Raw genomic sequence first — 19,906 nt, forward strand, 5'->3', positions numbered from 1 at the left:
TACAGTCTCATACTCCAAATAAGATTAGGAGAGGCCCTAAACTCAATCTATAAAAGGGTAGCAAGGGAGACATTATGAATTAATTCTCTCCTCTTCCTCTCCACGCCTCCTTTTCTTTCTTCCTCCTCCACGGCAGCAAGGGGTCTTCATCCTCCTCTTCTTCCACGGTAGCAAGGCAAGGAAGATCCACGTGCAAGGTTCCTCCTTCCTCATCCTCCATCGCGAGCAAGGTTGAAAAAGAAAGGTTCTTCATCAAGGAGGTAAGTTGCAGATTCTTATTCCAACTTATGATAGTCACGAGAGGCCTTTGCAAGGAGCTAGCACTCCGGTAAGACCCATTCTCAGATGATTAGATCCTCGTGTGGATACCTGTAAAGGCCGGACAATTGTGCGGCTCAAACAGGACCCTAGAATAGATCATCAGGCTGCGGTGTTCTACACCTGCAGAATTTTTGAAGATGAGATCTTCAAATCTAATAACTTCTGATTTTGCTTCAGTTTTATAAATCTTAATCAACCCTTCTCAGATCCTAATCTCCCCTTCCTAATGAGTTCAAAGATCTTCTGGATTTGGATCCAGAAAATTTTTTGAATTCTACGATCCGAGGCACGTTCATACGATGAACGACGTCCCGTTCGAATTCCGCTGCGAACGTCGCATCGAACGGGGCGTAACTCAGCAGACAGGTCTAGGAGTAGGTGCATATCAGATCCTTCTGTCTCTAAAATTTCTTGTGAACCCATACACAAATGTCAGAAGGTAGTCTTAATGAACTTCTTTTGAGTCCAATTAGGTAGAAAAACTTTAATTTAATGTACCCACATTTGTGCACTGAGTGTAACATTTAACAATTTATGGGTAATTCTTGTAGCTAGAGAACCTAGAAATCCTAAACAAACCTTCCCAATTATGCAAGGTTTAAGAATTTTTCACTTTGTGTATAGCCTATACTGGTATAAGTATCTAGTTTTGCTCGACCTTGATCAAAACAGCTGGTCCAACCTAGGTTTTAACAGACTGCATTTAATGACACCATTTTACTCAGGTATTTGGGAACATGACCAGAAGAGTGGCACCATGATAGAGAAAATGTCATGAGCCTTAGAAAAGACACACTTGTGCGCACCATCTGAACAAAAAGCCTCAACAGGCTTGGCACACTGTCTGCAAATTAGAAGGATACAGTCCTGAAGATGTGGTAACTAGTTAACCTTTTGAGGCATAATATAGACTTAGATAAAACAGTAAAACCCAATAAATATATAGCCAATAGATACAACTAGAAACTGCAAAGAGGAATACCACAAATGTCATAGCTAAGCCTAGTACTTTTCAAATAGACAACATGCAAACAAAATACATAGTTTGAGAAATTGTTGAAGTATTCATCACCCAAAATAGCAAAGCTGATGGAAGCTGATGGTGACAGTTCAAAATGGTCTTAAGATGCCAAAACCATAAACAAACAAAATCATGTAATGAAAGGAAGATAAAGATCTAGGAAAGGGTACTATATAGGAGCAAGTAATTGCTTAAATTAATAATGGATTCCAACTTCATGCTGTGTCTGAACCACAACTAGATGCCCCATTCTGTTTCATACATAGGAAACTGCTAGTGATGTAAATCTGGCAGCTTAAGTTGGCATTGTTGTAGAGGCAGCCCTTACATCCTAAAGACATTGTTTGTTTATGCTGCTAGCTTAATATAGAAATAGTGACAACTCGATCATCCACCAACTTCCCACAAGAATCTTTTACCCTGGTTAAATTTTTTTGTTGCTTAACATGTCCTAAAGCAGATGTCCAACTTTAGCAGTGTCCAACGGATACTAGAGGAAGTTGGTACGACATCAAATATATACACCATCAAAAAATAATTTACGTTGCAACATTCAAAAGATGACTTCATCGCGAAAACCTTCTAAATGCATTCAATTCTTGTAACAGAAAGCATGTTTTAGCTACAGTAGAAAGCGCACTAAAATCAGCTTATTATATATTAGGCCAAATACTGAGCAGCCACTTGAATAAAGCAAGTCATATAATAGAGTAAGAATGTATTTAAAAGCACAATTAACAAGTATATAATTTAGGTAATAGAAGAACCATTCAGGCAGCAGGTGCCTCAATCATTTGAACAGATCCACAAGTTCATTAACCAAAGAACTCAAGCAACCAGATAGACTAAAAGAGACTACTAACCAATGGGCTCCAGAGTGGGTAGTTCTTTCAACAATGAATAGGTATCCAAAGGGTTCGGACTTTGTGCTTCTGGAACCTTTGGCTCAACCTCTGATTCTTGACTTGCAGGCTCAGATGGTTTGATTGTACTCTGCTTATTGTCAGACAAAATGGAAGCAATGAATCTAAAACACCAATGCTAATATCGTGCCAGTACACGAAAAATTAATACAAATTAAACAAATCACAGGAAAAAATAGAATTAAACTATAAATAATCATATGCATTATCCTTCAGGATTATCATACACTGCTTATTATTAAAGTATCAGAGAAGTTGCAAATATTGAATCAATAATGAACATTCAATAAGTTTATATAATTAAAAATGACAAAACAAGGGATCGTGGTTTTGCATTGCTCATATTAATCTATCAGATTAGATAGAGAAGAGAGAGAGAGAGAGAGAGAGAGAGAGAGAGAGAGACATTTTTTTTATATTGTGTAATTGATGAGGTGTGTAGAATGCACCCAAATGAGTGCAATCAGAAAAGATCAAAACCAGGTCCCAACCTGGTTCTCAACTATTCCTGTTGATTCAGCTGGAGAACTTCCATGAACTCTTGCACGTTCAATATCTATAAAAGATAGTGCAGGTATTTTAAGTTCTTATCATGTTCAAATCGAAAGAATCAACAGCAACAACAATAACTTGAAGACAGTCTCTCAACCAGAAACCACTCAGCTGAAGTTCAGTTTGAGGTCATAGTTGTAGAAAGCAAGAAAAATTGCAGAGGACCACCTACAATACATCAAGCATTTAGGCTTCCCGAGAAATTCCATATATTTGCATATACATAAGACAAAAGGAACTAAAACCAATCCCTCAAGACTTCTCCAAACTACTCTGGCCCAGCCTTGGGGATCTTTATTTGTCAAGATGACAAACTTTTCTAAATCATTTTTCATATTCTTAATTCTCTTGTGCTACAAACTAAAAATATATAATTCTCAGGAATGAAAGTTTATATGCAGGTTTAAACACACAGGGTATCCAATGGATGACATACATATGAGACATAGCTCAAATGCATTATGCTTTATCTGTAACTGAATATCATTCACCCTAGGTTCCCAGTATGACAGAACTATTATTGCGAACACAAAAGTTATCCTATTACGAGCAAAATATTAATTAATTAAGTGTTTTAAAACAAGTGATATAGCATGTTATTTTGGTTCACTGACTATAGTTTTGCATGACAAACTTTAGTTTGCAAATGTACAAATGAAACATAAAAATATGAGAGCAACTTTATGAAAGCACATGTGCACATGCATCTTATGAAATCGATGATGGGGAGGAAAACAGATATCTGAATTTTTATATTAGCTGGAAGCCTGGAACTATGAATGTAGCAATTTGGTGATACATTCCTAGTTTTCAGAAATACATTTCATAACTGTTTCTTCCTGAGAAACACATAATCTTGTCCGTAACAGGAGTACATTGGGTCATTGTTAGGTCCTTGACTAAATCTAAACTAAATAACTTGAACAAGCAAAGCATGAATTTTATTAACAGCATTTGAAGAGTATCCTAATCATCTTTATTAATCGAATCTTAAAAACATAGTCAGTGGTGAATAACTACCATATTCTCAAAAAAATTCTATTCGTCTTTATTACAGAACAGATTGTTTAGTGCAAAACCTGAATGCCTAGATGGAAGTACCAGAGGCATGGCACATTATGTGTATATGGATTTAATAATCACAACCTTAAGAAACAGATCTTTTCCTAGTTATTCGAGGATGGACTTTCATATTATTCTTTATCTTTCAAACAATCATTCTCTGAAAGTGAAGATTATGAATTAGTAAGTGAAGATTGTGAACAGAAAGTGTCTCATTAATTATCAAGGGATTTTTTTATCGGGTGATTATAGGACCATCCTTACTTTCTTTGTGGTGTAAGCAGACAATCCTTAGTTCAATTCTAAAATGGGTAAGAGGATACAAAATTACATTTCATAACATGAGCCTGGTAACATGGGGATGTTGGGGTCAGAGAGGTAAAACTAGAAAGGGAAGAGAATACAAGCACGAAAGAAGTATGGAGCATGGGAGCATTGACTATTGTTTTGCCATGAGGAACCAAAAGCTAGAAGCAGCATCTCAGAAAAGTGTCTTGAATCAAGGAAAAAAAGGGTCAGAAAGAATGGAAAGCAGGCAGGAAGGAAAGGGAAGCAAATGGAAGCAAGGAGAAGGGATTGGATATATTACTTAATTTCTGATTGATTTGCCTGGAAACTGGTGTCCTGTTATGCAAAATGCCCAATAAACTACATCATAGACCAAGGAAATTATGCAGAAATATCTGAGTTTTGTAAAAATAAAGAGTGAAATATTAGATAATGAGAACCAGAATGAAAGCACTAAGCAAGCAATATCTCGGAAACCTAATCGTAACAAGAAAAAGTGTATTGATATTAATATTTTAATGCACATCCAGACCATCTTTTCTAGAGAAGGACTCAACAACTGTAGAGGTACTTTGGGAAGTTGGCAAGCATATAAGCTACAACTTGTACCTTAGCACATTCTAGATCCAGAGTTTTTTCCAACAGAAAATATCTCTTTCTTATAAACTCCACCATTCTTCTTTGCACTTCTCTGAATTGATACAGTGTAGAGTAGTCCGGATATGATTGGCTTCCCTTTGCAACTTCTGAAGCACCCTGCAACACAGTAACAGCAAGAAACTCAGAACTATTCCCAATGCTAGTTTAGAGTGCCAACTATTTGATATTCAAGGGAATACTGACATTGGCAGGACCAGAATTTGCATCCCCATTGACTTGAACACCTTCAGTAAAGGATCCATTTATAATAGGAAGGTTTAATTCTTGGCGAACAACATCAGCAAGCCCAACATCTTTATCCTCTACTATAGCTTGCCATCTTGCATAGCCATGCCTTTAATGTAAAATACGTAATTAGATACCAAAAAGGAATGAAGTAATTTTTTTTGAAGAAACAAAAAGAAGCAATTAAACATCAAAGCAGCAAGCAAAATGAACTTGAAATTACATGTAGATTGTATCCCAATTGATAATCACAAAACATAAAAATAGGAGATGTAAGAACATAATCAATATCATTTTTGCTATTCACTCATTGAAAACTTGCAGTTTCAATTATTATTTTGAAAAAAAAACTAGTCACTCATGAAACAAGTATAAATGGCTACCTGGACACTTGTCCAAATCCAAGAATCTTTCTTGGATATAGATATGTACCAGACAATTGGATACTTATAAACTCTTTCAAGTTTCAACCGATACTACTAATGTCAGAAGTGAGCCTTCGTTCTTTTTAGAGATCTGCAAAGGATGTAGGTAGAAAAATAATTTTGCAGAATGTCATTTTCTTGTATATTAGGCTGATTGGGAATTTTTAATAAGAAACATGCATATTAAAATTCCTTACAAAATAACATTTTAATTTGAACTATATATATGATTTGGTTTATTTTTTTCTTATATGTCCCTCTATGTCTTTTTTCCCTCCTCTTGCTATGTCATGCACTTGAATACGTCATGTATGTCTGACTTTGACTCTCGTTTATGTCCATGGAAAGCCAAGCATAAGCAACAACAGGACTCTACCATGACATTTGCACATATCAGTAACTATTGACCATTCTCATAAGTTATGTATTACAAAATGGGGTAAAAAGAAGGGAAGAGAAAGAAGAACGTGGCTGTCAAACCATCCAAATCTCCAGGCCCAATCATGTTTAATAGATAGGAGATATCAAGAGTATATTGTGATTTCCTAGTTCTATGTTTGCATTGTTTAACAAATAGCTCATATTATCTAACAAACTAACACATATGTGGGGTGTCCTTCAGCTTTCAGGAAGGAGTCACCTCAAACAGTGGCAATAATCCAAATAACATAAATCCAAAGTGACAATTCTACATCTCATGTTGTTGTCGTCCAGGGAAAAAATGCGACAGAGGGTGTCATTATTATCCTAAACTGTTAAAACAAGATAGGTGATAAAACTGATGTTTGGATAATCTTGCTCATTCAAAAAGTTTGTATAGGCTGCATCCCACTACAAGTAATGCATAAATCAATACAAGTAAATCTGGCAAACACTATAATCAGCATGCCCAACTTGGAAAATCCTACAATTACAAAAAAGGAAGGAAAATCCCTCAAGATCGGTAACTAATATTTATGCCAGCACTTGATAAAATATAGGTGTTTCTAGGATATACAGCTTAGAAAGAAAGAAGAAAGATAGGATTTCCGTACCCAATGCAATATTAATTGGTCTAGTAAAATAATGAAGAACACTTTGCTCACTTGAATTTGATTAACAAATTTATGTTATGAGGTCCTAAAGACCAGGTGAATCTCAACAAAATGGTAGAAAAGCTCAGAAGTGCTAAATTACCAATTCACAAACTGTGAAGATACCAATGGGCAGTCAAATGAACAGTAATTTAACAACGTCAACCATTGAGACGATTTTCTAAGGCTATTTGATTAATTCAGATAAAAGAGAAATGCACAAGATTCATTATGTTTACTAGACAAGATCATTATAAGGTATAGACAATGTAAAGACATAAATGGAAGCGACCACATGTATGAACCGCTAGATAAGTTTAACATTCATAATAATGTACTGGCATTGTTAAACATATGGCTAGGGGAAGCTTCATTGTTATATGTAAACTGGCCCAATAGCAGCCCCAGAGACAGCCCAATTGAGGGTACACTAAGTATATGACTTAGGTAGTGGGGAACTACAAAAGAATTGACTTGGATAGTTGTGAGTTGTGACAAATAATTTGAAGACACCTCACAATTTAAGGACTTGGCCTTTTACAGGTAACAATAATTAAATAGGATTCCTATGGTTATAGTAGGACATACATGAAGCCATAAAATAATACATGCGATATGGTTCCTTTGTTTTCTTCACCAGTCAAGCATGTGCTTTATTTAGTACTTACCACATTTTCTTTGTTTCATATTACTTGCCACATTCTCTACATACTCATGGCACGTTTTCTTCATTTACTTAACCAAAGGACTACTTTAGCTATAAAATAAAGACCAAAATTAAATGAGTCCATACTTTAATATAGATTTCAGTAACAGTAAATCATGCTCTGCTTTCCAAGTCCTCCCAGTCAAGCCAGGGAAAAGCAATAATATATCTTCCGAAAAGAGGCCAGCCCCAGGATTTTCCGACATAAACTTGACCTGTAAATTTAAAGAATACAAGTTGTAATAAATGCCATATATTTTCATCATGAAGCTGCCTAACATAGATAAATGTTGGCTAAGAGCGCCATATGATAACTATTGCAGTAATCCAGTACAAGAAACAAATATATAATAACTGAAATAAGTTTACATATTACAAGTGACTAATCCAAACTAAGATATTAAAAAAAAATAGCGTTTAAAAAAAAAAGTTTTCAAAATGAGATCTTTCATTGCTGCATCCAAAATTTGCTACATAAAGAGATCACAAAAAGACTATCAGGCAAGCTTACATGGAATATTTTCTAGAATTTGTTCTGATTATTTTGAGTTCAGCCAAAGCACTTTGGAACAATATGTCTAGAATAACTTCTAGCTGCATTAATACTGCCAAAGAAGTTAGGTGGATAGTCACTTTTTTTTTGCATTTTTAAAAATAAAAGGTCCTTTCAAGTATGTTAACTTTAATTGGTTACCAACAAGCAACAGGCATGCATGGATAAAGAATTTTATTTATAACTCCAAAAAGCCTCAGCATGAACAATGAATATAATATCTCCATTTTGCCGTAATCAGTTCCCACATTGTTAAATAAAATTATGTGCTCTAGAATATGCGTAACGCTAACATCTAACTAGTTTCATACTTCAGATCCACTGTCCTCATTTGGAATACTTAAAATAACTAGACTGCAGTAGAAGGCCTTGTGATAATTGTACTCAATCTATATCCTTCCACATCTAATCTCAGACTGGCTCCATGTAGAACCTTCTAATTTCATATCTTGCCCCACAACTCAATAATATTAACAAGGTCATCACTTAATGTATTAGTAAGAAGACCCTCAGTTCCTCACTTTTGTAAAAACTATTCTTGACAACCTTTTGGCAGAAATACAAAGCATAGACATGTAAAGATGATGTTGTCACGGTTTGACAATATGATCTCTGAAGAGTATGTTATGCAGTGTTTTGTAACACTCCGAAATGTCTATCATGTCCTGGCAATTTATTTGCAAGTAGCGAAGTAAAATATCCATCATTTTAATGTTTGCAGGACTGGTAAGAATGGTGCGACACACTGGGAGTATGTATAGATTTTGAACTTCCTGACTTGTCATAAAGCAGCATGTCTAAGAGGAAAGCTTTAGCCAGTGTCAAGATTGTATAAGCACTGCTCCATAATAGCACAATAACAGCTTCAACATGATACACAGCAATGAGTAGTTGCATGCATCAAAGTAAGCAAGTTTGATCAGAATCTAGATTAGAAAAATAGAGGATCCATAACTTGAATCTAGATTAGAATATGTACCTTTTCTTTCCACTAATATATTTCCTTGGTGATGATAAATTGGTGCTAGTTAGCATTGTTAATTTGTCAGTAGAGTGCAATCTTCACCTATCTAAGGAGGTCAAAAATGATCCCTAGAGAGGATTAGTGTATGCACAAAAGTCATGTATCTTTAAACATATTCATTCATCTTTATGATGCAATGTAAGACAATCTAGGTTAGAAAACATTATGGGAAATCTTTGCTGGCAGATAAGTTTTTATGTACTTGCTTCCACCATCCCTTTTCAGAACACAATGTTGCATTTTCCATACTTCATTCCATGAATTTCTATATAATATAAACTAGGGAAAGGATATCCTACCATCAAAATCTTAGATACTGTTACACCATAATCTATGAGGCAAGAATTATGCTAAAAACAGAAAGCTGTAGAAAATGTCAGATCTGTATTCATCTAAAGATGGAAAATGTGATGCTCATATCCTCGAACACTGGTGTATTGTTAGCATAACAATATAATGTTAAATGAAGAAAATCATGTGCTTGCAGCATTGCATTCATTTAGTTGGCGCCCACTCAAAGGGTTTATATCAGGATTGACTTCATAAATAAGAAAACTGTGATTTGATAAACATATAGCATTTTACACAATGTACCTTCTCTTCTATATTCTGAATACGTGCAAGCCTAACCATTACATCGTCCACTCGTAATCCTTCTTTTGGAACACCATCTACAGTTATAACACACAAAATCACAAATAGAGAGTGAATGTGTGTGTGTGAGAGAGAGAGAGGACCAAAGGTGAACATAAGCAGAAGTAGCACAAAAAGACGAAATTTACACTATGATCACCTGAAAAGGTTGGCGAGTCTGTTACACCTTCAAGAAGGTGATTCATGAAAAGTTGTGCGTAGCTGTATAAACAAGGATGGGCACATCACAGTTATTTTACTATCTAAAAAAGAATGAAGCCCTCAATGTTTTGCAAGTGAAATAAAATTCCTAAAGAATATAGAAATAAACAAACTGAAAGACCTGAAACAAGCAAGCTTTCTCCCTGCCAAAGAATGTATTGTATATTGAAACTAATATCTAAGAAAAGGATATTAATTGTCCACACAGAATATTTCTAGTTTGCAGAGAGATATTTTTCAACTGGATTGGGCTGAAAGTAAGTAGTTGTTCTATAATAATTTCATAGAAATTTATGACAAAAGTTCAGCTCATCTTACTTGGAATAAATGGCATAGGTTCTTTCCCTCAAGTAGAAGAGATTATAAAGAGGAAAAGAAAAAAGAATTGTAGGGATCATGGTATTGAAGCGAACTATGCCAAGGTTCACTTCATAGAAGAGTTAACGGAACTAATTCATCTTCACAAGGTCACATATATCTGCAATTACTGCTTTGGGAAGACAATTAGTTTCATATTCAAATGCAAAATAACTGCCAATTTCCTGTTTACCAAAATCTCTTTCAACAAATCAGCCACCTCTTTGGGTAGTTCTTGTCTTCTTGGCTTTAAATTATTAGCTTCCAATCTGCAACTCATGTTGACCAAATATAGCATCTCAGTGCAAAATATAATATGCTTTTTTTATTTCCAAACAATCTTTGACTCCTCTAACTGAAGTGTTGCAATAATTGATGCTGATGCATTCATAGTTCGTCTTCAATCAGAAGGACAAATTATCACTCCCCTCATTTATAATTTTAGACATGATTAATTTTTCCATTCTTCTGGCCTCAGCATTTATGAGAGACAGGTTCTTGATTTATAATTAGAACACTTGCTACCCAGCAGGTTAGATTGCTCCACTTTGTCCTTAAAATAGCTACTTGAGATTTTTTCCCAATATCATCACACTTTGATAAAGTTTTTAAAATTCAAAATCTGCATTTTTTTGTAAAAATTATTGAACTTCGTAAAGCAACCATCATCTAAGAAAAAAAAGAAAAATAATTACTCCTAAAAAGATTCCTGAATATCATTAAGGGCATGCTTGGAAACTTCCTGCCAGAATGGCTGAAGAGGGGGGAGCACCAGAGAAGGGCTGGAGCGGGAAAGCAGGAGAGGGTGAATGCAGGGTTCACAGTCCCCATGAGGGATTAAAAGAACAAAAGACTTCTTGAGGTCTTTTTCTTCTTCCAGCAGGGACCAGGACCTGCAGCCTCAATGTGCTCTCTTTCCCTCTCATGTTCTCTCCCATCCCCATCTCCGGCACATCCTGCCAGATCCCATTGTACCCAGCAAGAAGTTTTCAAAGATGCCCTAAAGAACCAACATATAACAAATGCTAAAGGGTTTGGGACTGATGCTCGTACATCCGAGCTGACACAATAGGATTGGGGCATAGCTTGGATATTGGAAGAATCAATTACAACGTTCCATAAGGAAAGCAATCAACTCCAGATATGTCCAATAACCAAAGCACGCAATTTCTTTCCTTTGGAACTCATCTGTTACAGGCATACCAAGATCGGTCTGATCGGAAATCAGACAATGTATTAGCCGCATTAAAAAGTGTACCTTGATTCCTGAAACTTGGATCATTGGCATTCACGTTTGATAATATTGATTTCAAATTCAGCAATTTAAAATGAATAAGAGGTGTGCATCATATTTTGAAACATGATCTGAACATATCATTAAGCTTATAATTTATTCAGATGGTTTTTGTCTAAACATAACAGCGTGTGAGCTTATAACTTATGCAGATGGTTTGTATACAACATACTCTTGAAGTTCCTGTGGGCTTTTCCCCTTCAGTCGAGGAAGAAACTCCTTCCAGTTATAATCCTGGAAGCCGAACCTGCAAAATAATACAAGAATAAGAGGTACTATAGTAGTAAAGCAAAGGTCATACTGATAATAAGGGCATAAAATCAATTATTGTAATCAAATAACAATAAGAAGACTCAACAGCTAGCTATCGTCAATCTCTTGAGATGAACAACATGGTTAATAAAATTGGAGCTGATTAAATATAACAAGATTAGAGAACAGTGAGGCATTTTTTAGATGCTTGCTGATAGATATCAATAATCTGCCTTTAGCATATGCCTAGAATAACCAACATAGCAAGCTAAGAGTGGCAAAACTTATTATTAAAATTACTTTATTTTTTACTTTTGGAAAAGCACAAATGTTGAAAGTGTGATAAAGAGTGTAAAAGCAGAGAGGGAAAGGGGCTGATCAATAGGATCTGGTCAGATTAAGATATTCCACAAACTATGACATCGTACGAATAATTGAACAATTACTAACAAACCTCATCAGTGTTTGCACAAATGCAGCCCTTTGATTTTGATTGAATCCAAGAACTCTGAAAGACCTTCCCTCACCTTCCATCAGAGGAAGTGGTTCCATATACTCTGTGTGATCGTATTACTGTAGTTAATAAGTAACATGCCCTATATGTGAAATCCTAGGAAACATATTATCATGAAATTATAGTTTTTGAATAAAATATCACGTGATTTCTTCTTTGAAAGCTGGCCTCTTCTCCCTGGCATATTTCCAGGTAAATTTGTTTCAACATCTGACAGGTCATCTTCATAACAGTAATCCTCATCTGCAGAACTGACATCTTGCAGACCAGCAAAGTCATCTTCCTCAGCAGCTACCATCTAAATGAAATTTAATAAAATAAATAAGATGTGGAATACATATTAACAAGAAAAAAAAATACGCTAATGCAGGTCGGCATCATCAATTGAAAGGCAATGACTAATGCAAATAATATCTATAAAGAAAAAGCAAAAATAAAAAATAATGATTATCTTCAACAAAATAATAATTATATTACTGATAAATTACAGGATGTATAGGAAAGGGTTCTCTTCATGATTTTTTTAATCCATTCACAGTTCATCTCACATGTGAACTCCAGAACATACTGAAAAGCTGGCATAGGGCACCAACAAGAGACATAATATGAGACTAGAGATTAATAGTTGTCAGGGTAAAGGCATTAATGAGAGACTCTGCAGAGATCTTAAAAGGAATTGGCATGATAATAGGACAAGGACCAGCACTGCATATATCCTTTATGTAAGGAAGAATGGTCGAGGAAAGTACATATGCAATGAACAACTTGGTCCAATGGATCCCACCTTCATAGCATACCTAACCAAAGATAGGAGCCATATGGGGAATAACTTGCTATCAGGAGTAACTGTTAAGAAATGAGGCACCATCAAGAATATGGATATATATCAAATGATAATTTAGAAAGATCACACGTGAAACTCAAATTAGAAAAGTTCGCATCCATGTTTATTAACAGAAACTTAGAGACATCCAGGAGGTGATGATCTTTTTCTTTCAAATACCCGTCATGCTCATGGGTGCTGAGATATTACGTTCGGCAAGGACATCTGAAGGTCATGTGATAGTCCTTCAAATTCTCATATCTAAACCATTTTCTATTAACTTCATATTGAGCAGGTACCATTTGGCAATTCACAGATGATAGAATGTGAACCTATAGTTTTTATCCATGAGGATAATAGATTTGTTGAAATTCAAACAAAGTAATAAGAAGTGGAAAATCCAATAATCCAATATTTCAGACTGGGCCAACTGCAAAAGGAGATGAATTTGTAAGTATTGCCTTGTGAACTGAAAATGTGTCTTAGACACAATAAATAACTCAAAAGGTCTGAACCAACAAAAGAAAATTTTCAGACTGATGGCAACTTTTGATCCCCAAGAAATAATAACCCCAATAATGAGGAAGAATACAAGAAGAATTGAATTGTAAGCATGAGGTACATATATATCTAGAGAAGCATGCTTAGATAGAAGTAGGTAAATGATTAGGAAGTAGCACATTCAATTAAACTAGAGTTCTGAATTTGACAAGTCACAAAACCCATCATGAAATGAATGGTCTGAATTTGCGAGTAAGGGCTAAGCAAAAATGCATTCATCAAGTCTGTGTATGCTTGTTATCAAACCCACCTAACTCACAAATAAGAGCTAGATGGAACAAAAATAGAAGCACAATGAATATAAGAGAAATGAGTTTGGTCAACAAGCTCTATCAATGAAAATATGAATGTGAATGGACACTGAATAACCATGCTACAAATATAAAAGTGCTAATCAGAAGTACCTGAGCTATCGAATGGTAAATATCTTAGCTACAATATGAGGTTACTAAGAAGAGTGATGGAACAATTATTGAGACAATTGATAAGAATCTTCTAAGAAAAAATACAACTTATTGCATGAAGATCAATCATCAAGGTTATTTTCATATGGAATCGTGTGATGGACAGAGTTAAACAGAGAAGAGAATCTACACTTGGTTTTCTCCTTTACTTCAAAAGAGAAAATAATCGAGTACATTAATTAGTAATTTAGTGGGTTATGAGGCAAAAAAGGTAGATAAAAGAATGCACCGAAATTATTGAAGTATGACAGAAGGTGAGAAATAGTTGTGTAGAGACAAGTGAGCCAGCAATTTGATAGCTACACACCTAGACCAAAAAAACGCATCAAGCCTTTATCCATTTCACACATCAAGGAGCTAATTATGGAGGTGAGGAGGGTAACAGCACCAACAATATCATTCCAAAACCAAATGAAAGGGGATATAGGTCCAACCTATCCATGATTCCCCTCAACTTATTCACAAGTGAATTAAAAAGATCAATGGAATTAGATGCAATAAGGGAAAAGTTTAGCAGAAGCAAGAATATATCTTCACATAATCAACTAGCAGTTTAGCTACCAATGAATCTTAGCTCGGATGGTACTGCATCTTGCCCTCTAAGCAAGAGGTCAGGAGTTCACCCCCAATTAATTAATTTCCCCAGTTCTACTAGTAGTGGCTCAGCCTACCCAGGGGCCTAGGCTCCAGCCTAGATGGGGAGGGGTGGATATAGGGTAGTAGGTGGAGATTAGCTTCTCATGGTCTCACGAAAACAGAAGAAAAAAAAAGCAGCAGCTTAGCTCAAACTGGTGAAATGAACAGAGGCATGATTTAGGAGTGAGAAATGTATTGGAGAGAAAGGCATTACTTGTTTACGACTTCTCTTTCCCTTTCCCATAGTGGTAAGCTCTTCAATTTGTTGAACTTCATATCTGTCCCTCAGTAACTCATCCCAGTAATTTGCCCTTTCGGAATTGGAGCTAGAAGCTCTGTGAGTCATAGATTGCTTCCTTGCTTCCTCTTCTTTCGCTGCAGCAGCTTCAACTTCATCTATATACTCGAAATTTGCAACCTAACATATCATGTGTTCAGGTTAATTATCACTCAAGTGATCGAGTGATGCACAAAGCATGCATGCAGCAGATGACAGTATCATAAATTGGTCATTCAATTAACAAAAAATACACTTGAAAGGATTTATAAATAAGAGCGATGCCTACAAAACTTGAGAAATCCTCATTGTTAAGATCCACCTTGTGACAGTGACAATTCTAACCATAGGGGTGCCCTCCACCAGGGATGTTGACCTTCATTCCTAATGAGGATCATTTAGCCACAAGCGTGGTTCTTAACACAGTTTCTCACATTATTATGCACCCTCATAACATTTGTCCTCAAAAAAACCTTTGACTTATGGCAATATAAACACCCCTCACTCTCAACAGCGAGGAATATTTGGATGCAACTTTAGGGGCTTTTTGGTTGTACCTTAGTTTCAGTAAAGATAGAAAATGAATGCCAATTTCCACAATAAACAGAGCAGGACTTGTTTTTCGTGAAACACTGCAACTCATTTTTCAAGTTTAGCGATATGTCAAAACAAGTCTTAGGAACACAAAAAAAAAAACACATTTTTGCACATAAGATTCATGTTACTACATTTTAATAAAATAAGAAAATTACAGGGCCCATTAGTGTCTATAAATTCAAAATTTAGTGGAACCTCTTTTATCCAAGTTAAAGAAAAGGAAAACAACACTACAGATGTCGGTTTTAAGTCAAGTTTTGGGTGAGTTGGAATGTTATAACATATGAAGGCAGAAGTTACAGAGAATTTTCTTCACTAATATAGAAAAAATATATGTATGTACAGTTTCATGATCCTGTTTCAGGCCCCTTGCAAATATATAGAGAAAATATACTATATATGTTTTTTTCTAATTGAACTTTATAAAATCCAGAATCATAAATTCAAAAGACTGATTTGACCAAAAGCTAGAAACTTCAGAATCTGATTATCTGAATTTCACTTGTATTCAGCTTTGCTTAATAAATACATAGATCTCCTGATATGGACCCTGCTAAGACCAGTTAAGTCAAATTGAGAGCCACTCTAAGCCCACGGTTGAAATGGTCGTCCAACATCTGTATTAATTGGAAGGATGCTTTGATCACTTAGCTACTGCATTAAAGAAAAGGTATCAATAATCATTATACACATTTACTGGCTAGGATCTTTCTACTTTATTAGAAAAAAGCACAAGGATGCAACGATCTTTCACCACAATGTGCATAACTCCAATATAAATTACGTACTATACCCTAAGCTTTATAAAACCGAAATAGAATTTAAGAGTTCACAACACAACCAAAAGACACTTTGCATTCAGCCACATGGAAGACAGAACAAATATGGTATCATTCATTCTCATCTAGACATTTTTCAGCAAAATGTTTACTGTCTTTTTGAATGCATATAATCAAAATAGCAGTATTTGTCTTGCAGGAGAAAGATGGATAAACGAGTGGTGGTTATTTGGTAGGATATCTATGACAGCTAGACATAAATAATGTATAGTAATATACCCAATTTAATCACAAACATTTATAACAGGGGCTAAGTCAATGTCACCCAAGACTAGACCTACTGTGAGCTCCTTTTGGGTTAGCCGAATTTGGGTAGAGCATCAACGAAGTTGAAATCCTAATTTCTTTCTGTTTTCTATGCTCTAAGAAAATTAATGGGGTTTGCGCATTGGACAAATTAATATTCGATCTTTAGAAAGTACAGAGATTAGATGCACGTAAAACAAGAAAACTAACTAGAAAAATTGTAAAATGCAGAAATGAGAATTGTACCTTAAAAGCTTTCAAAAGGTCATCCTCCTCTTCATCAATTGAAGATTCTTCACCACCAATTTGGTCACGATTAAGTAATCTACCAAAAAATAAAGCAATAACTAAGGACTCTGAATAAATTTGTTATTTTAAAATAAAAACATAAAAGATAGTCCAAATTGGACCTATCAATTGCGGCATCATCATAGTGAATTTGGCGAGTTTTTCCAGTTTCATCGCTTTCATCAGCAAATAACTCCTTTGACCCATACCTTATGATGTCATCTAACTCCTCCTAAAAACAGGCAATTAATTTTTTATCAGCATAGCAATTATTAATTAAAAGCACAAAGCTTCACATAAATTGATACCAAAAAAAAAAAAAGGTTTGTGCATGACTGAGCATAGATTTTGTAATTTTGTACCCACTTGTAATGTTGTTTATTCTTACCTCCCATAAAAATAGCCATCCTAGCTGCATGTATAGAACCCTACAAAAATGTTCTTGTACACATAGACATTGAAAATAAATAACTTAGTAAGTTATGGAGACACCACCCAAATAGTTGGGATAAGACATGTCTCTCATGGTTATGGTTGAACACAATATGTGGTTCACAAATTAATACAAAAAAGAAAGCCACCTGCTATGATTGAGTTCAATATTAAAACTTCACCATGCTATGCTCATTGTAAAAATGAAAGCCATTTAAAAAAGTTAAAAAGAGAGAGTTCCTATGCCATCATAAATGGATACCTCTACAAATTTGGCTTGTTTGTATTTGATAAAACTGGATACCAAAACTAGGCACTTTGCATCAACAGATTACAGTTAACTTTTTAATTGCATTCTATTTTTCTGGTTTGGGTTAATGATACCTAAGTTAACCAACAAACATGTCTAGGATCCTTATACAAGATACTTTCTGGAATATAATTATCCAATCAGATGGCACTGACACAAACATGTCACTATTTAAATATTATGTTAATTATCTTGGTAATTCATTAGTTTGTAGCTCAAGATGCCTATATCCCTGCTTTCTCAAATTCTGAGATTAATAGACTGCATGACACCAAATAATGTATATACTTTTGGGTCGAGGACCTGACATCCTAGTTTACAAAAACTATCACAATATGTTACTGGCATCTAAAACATACACATCCCAAGAAGACAAGAAGCCATATATACTAACTTGAATTGCAAAGGACACAATCACACAACGAAACTGAAAAGGGGAGAAAATGTTAGAAGAAACTTTGGATATCTAATGTTCTAAATTCTGGTAGGCAATTCTAAGTGTGAAAACCCATCTCCTTGTAACAATGAAAAATTCACCTCAACAGCAAAGGTAACTAATATTGCCTAGATTATCACAGTTGTCCATGGTCAACCCCCCAATTGGATGAACATTAAGACTTCCTTCAAAACAATCTTTCTCAAGAGGTTTGGCAGGAACTTTTTCCTCATGAGCTGCTTGATCTAATGTATGCTGATTCTGTGGGCTATCTTCTCCCATATGTAAGGCAATGCCTGCTTCACCAGAGAGAGAGAACGAGAGGTCTACAAGCAGCAACCTCCAAGATTTTTTTTTTCATAATTCTCACCAAGCGGAGCCTCTGCAAGGTTTAGAAATTCTGTAGACTAATCCTGACACTCAATTTCACGCTAAATCAAGAAAATCCTATTTTCACACAATGCCTTGTAAAAATAATAGCAATGTCCCTTCACTTTAAGAAACAAGATTCAGGTGAAAACTGAATTTACCTGATTAACTGTCTGCGCCTTAAGCCGACCCACAACAAGATGCTCTAGTATCATCTTCTTCTTAGTCAACTGCATCATCCGTTCTTCAATGGTTCCCCGAGTAATGAGCCTATATATCATGACCTGCAAAATAAGCCATGAATCAGGAAAAACTAACACAGCAGCAGCAAAATAATTCCCACATCAGTGTCAGAGACAGCTATCAAGCAAATTATTCTTGTCAAAGAGGTATAGCAGGAAACAGTTAAACCTTATTAGTCTGCCCTAATCGATGAGCCCTGGCCATTGCTTGTAAATCTGCATGTGGGTTCCAGTCACTGGAAATCATAGTTTGGAGAGAGCAAGTTACATATGGCATATTTGAGCTGGAAAAGTATCATATAGCAACACTTTAAGCCGTATAAAGTATAAACCAACAAAGCCAAGACTTTTACCTATCATATATAATAACCGTATCTGCAGTTGCAAGATTTATTCCCAGTCCACCAGCTCTTGTGGACAGAAGAAAACAAAATCTTGTGGAATTCTTGGCATTGAATCGGTCTATACGTATTTGCCTTTCAGCTCCACTGATCTTCCCATCAATACGTTCATAATTCCATTTCTACCAAACAGGTGCAATAAAATCTAATGAGCTACCGCCGACCAGTGCATAACAATTAGTTGTCTAAAAGACTGATAGACATTGCTTCAAATACCTTGTAAGTTACGTAATCTTCCAGTAGGTCCAACATGTGCTGAAACTGTGAATATATAAGAACCCTGTGACCTTGCTCTTTGAGCTTCACCATCATCTTATCTAACAGCTGTAATTTCCCAGAAGCATCTAAAAGTTGTCTGAAATTCAACGGAAGGAATCCAAAAGATATTGTTATAATAAGAACAGATTAACACTTAAAAGTTTGAGAATTTCAATAGCATGTCATTTTACAACAAAACATAGGAAAAAAGTCAAGCTGCCTTGTGGATAAACAGGGTTCAATAAAAACCCAAATGAGGAGGAAGTCTAGGGGATGGCAATTTAAGACCCGACCAGCAACCAACCCACTTTAAGCAGATTTGGATTCGGCATGTACCGGTCCAGATCATAAACGGGTGGAACTGCCTAGATTTATTTATTAGACGGATCAGGTTTTGGTTCATACCATTGACCCGTTTAACCCGTTTAGAATGTTTAAAACCTGCTAGATCTGCTTAAGCCTTTTAACTTGGCTTGAACTATTTATTAAACAGGTTATGCGGGTCAAGTCGGGTTACTTGTTTGATAAAAAGGTCCTGACCCGACTTGATCCAATCTGATTGCCACCCCTAGGAGGAACACAAAGCAACAGCACAAAATATACAAACTAGTAAACTACACAT

General features: G+C 35.5%; 1 protein-coding gene across 1 annotated transcript in view; it reads right to left on the minus strand.

The window, feature by feature from the left end:
• Positions 1 to 19,906, minus strand: part of LOC103714226 (CHD3-type chromatin-remodeling factor PICKLE-like) — a 33,062-nt gene that overhangs the window by 4,050 nt on the left and 9,106 nt on the right. The window contains exons 14-29 of the mRNA XM_008801406.6: positions 19,243 to 19,381; positions 18,979 to 19,148; positions 18,795 to 18,861; positions 18,545 to 18,667; positions 16,959 to 17,068; positions 16,795 to 16,873; positions 14,804 to 15,007; positions 12,250 to 12,403; positions 12,046 to 12,148; positions 11,512 to 11,586; positions 9,627 to 9,688; positions 9,428 to 9,504; positions 7,344 to 7,471; positions 5,011 to 5,161; positions 4,777 to 4,923; positions 2,206 to 2,335 (exon numbers count right to left, since the gene is read on the minus strand). Coding sequence (XP_008799628.2) covers positions 2,206 to 2,335; positions 4,777 to 4,923; positions 5,011 to 5,161; positions 7,344 to 7,471; positions 9,428 to 9,504; positions 9,627 to 9,688; positions 11,512 to 11,586; positions 12,046 to 12,148; positions 12,250 to 12,403; positions 14,804 to 15,007; positions 16,795 to 16,873; positions 16,959 to 17,068; positions 18,545 to 18,667; positions 18,795 to 18,861; positions 18,979 to 19,148; positions 19,243 to 19,381 — 1,919 coding nt within the window. The remainder of the gene's footprint in view (positions 1 to 2,205; positions 2,336 to 4,776; positions 4,924 to 5,010; positions 5,162 to 7,343; positions 7,472 to 9,427; positions 9,505 to 9,626; positions 9,689 to 11,511; positions 11,587 to 12,045; positions 12,149 to 12,249; positions 12,404 to 14,803; positions 15,008 to 16,794; positions 16,874 to 16,958; positions 17,069 to 18,544; positions 18,668 to 18,794; positions 18,862 to 18,978; positions 19,149 to 19,242; positions 19,382 to 19,906) is intronic.

Source organism: Phoenix dactylifera, chromosome 2 (genome assembly GCF_051530095.1).
Source record: "Phoenix dactylifera cultivar Ajwa chromosome 2, Ajwa_hap1_PhDact_Kaust_v1.1, whole genome shotgun sequence".
Lineage (NCBI taxonomy): Eukaryota > Viridiplantae > Streptophyta > Magnoliopsida > Arecales > Arecaceae > Phoenix > Phoenix dactylifera.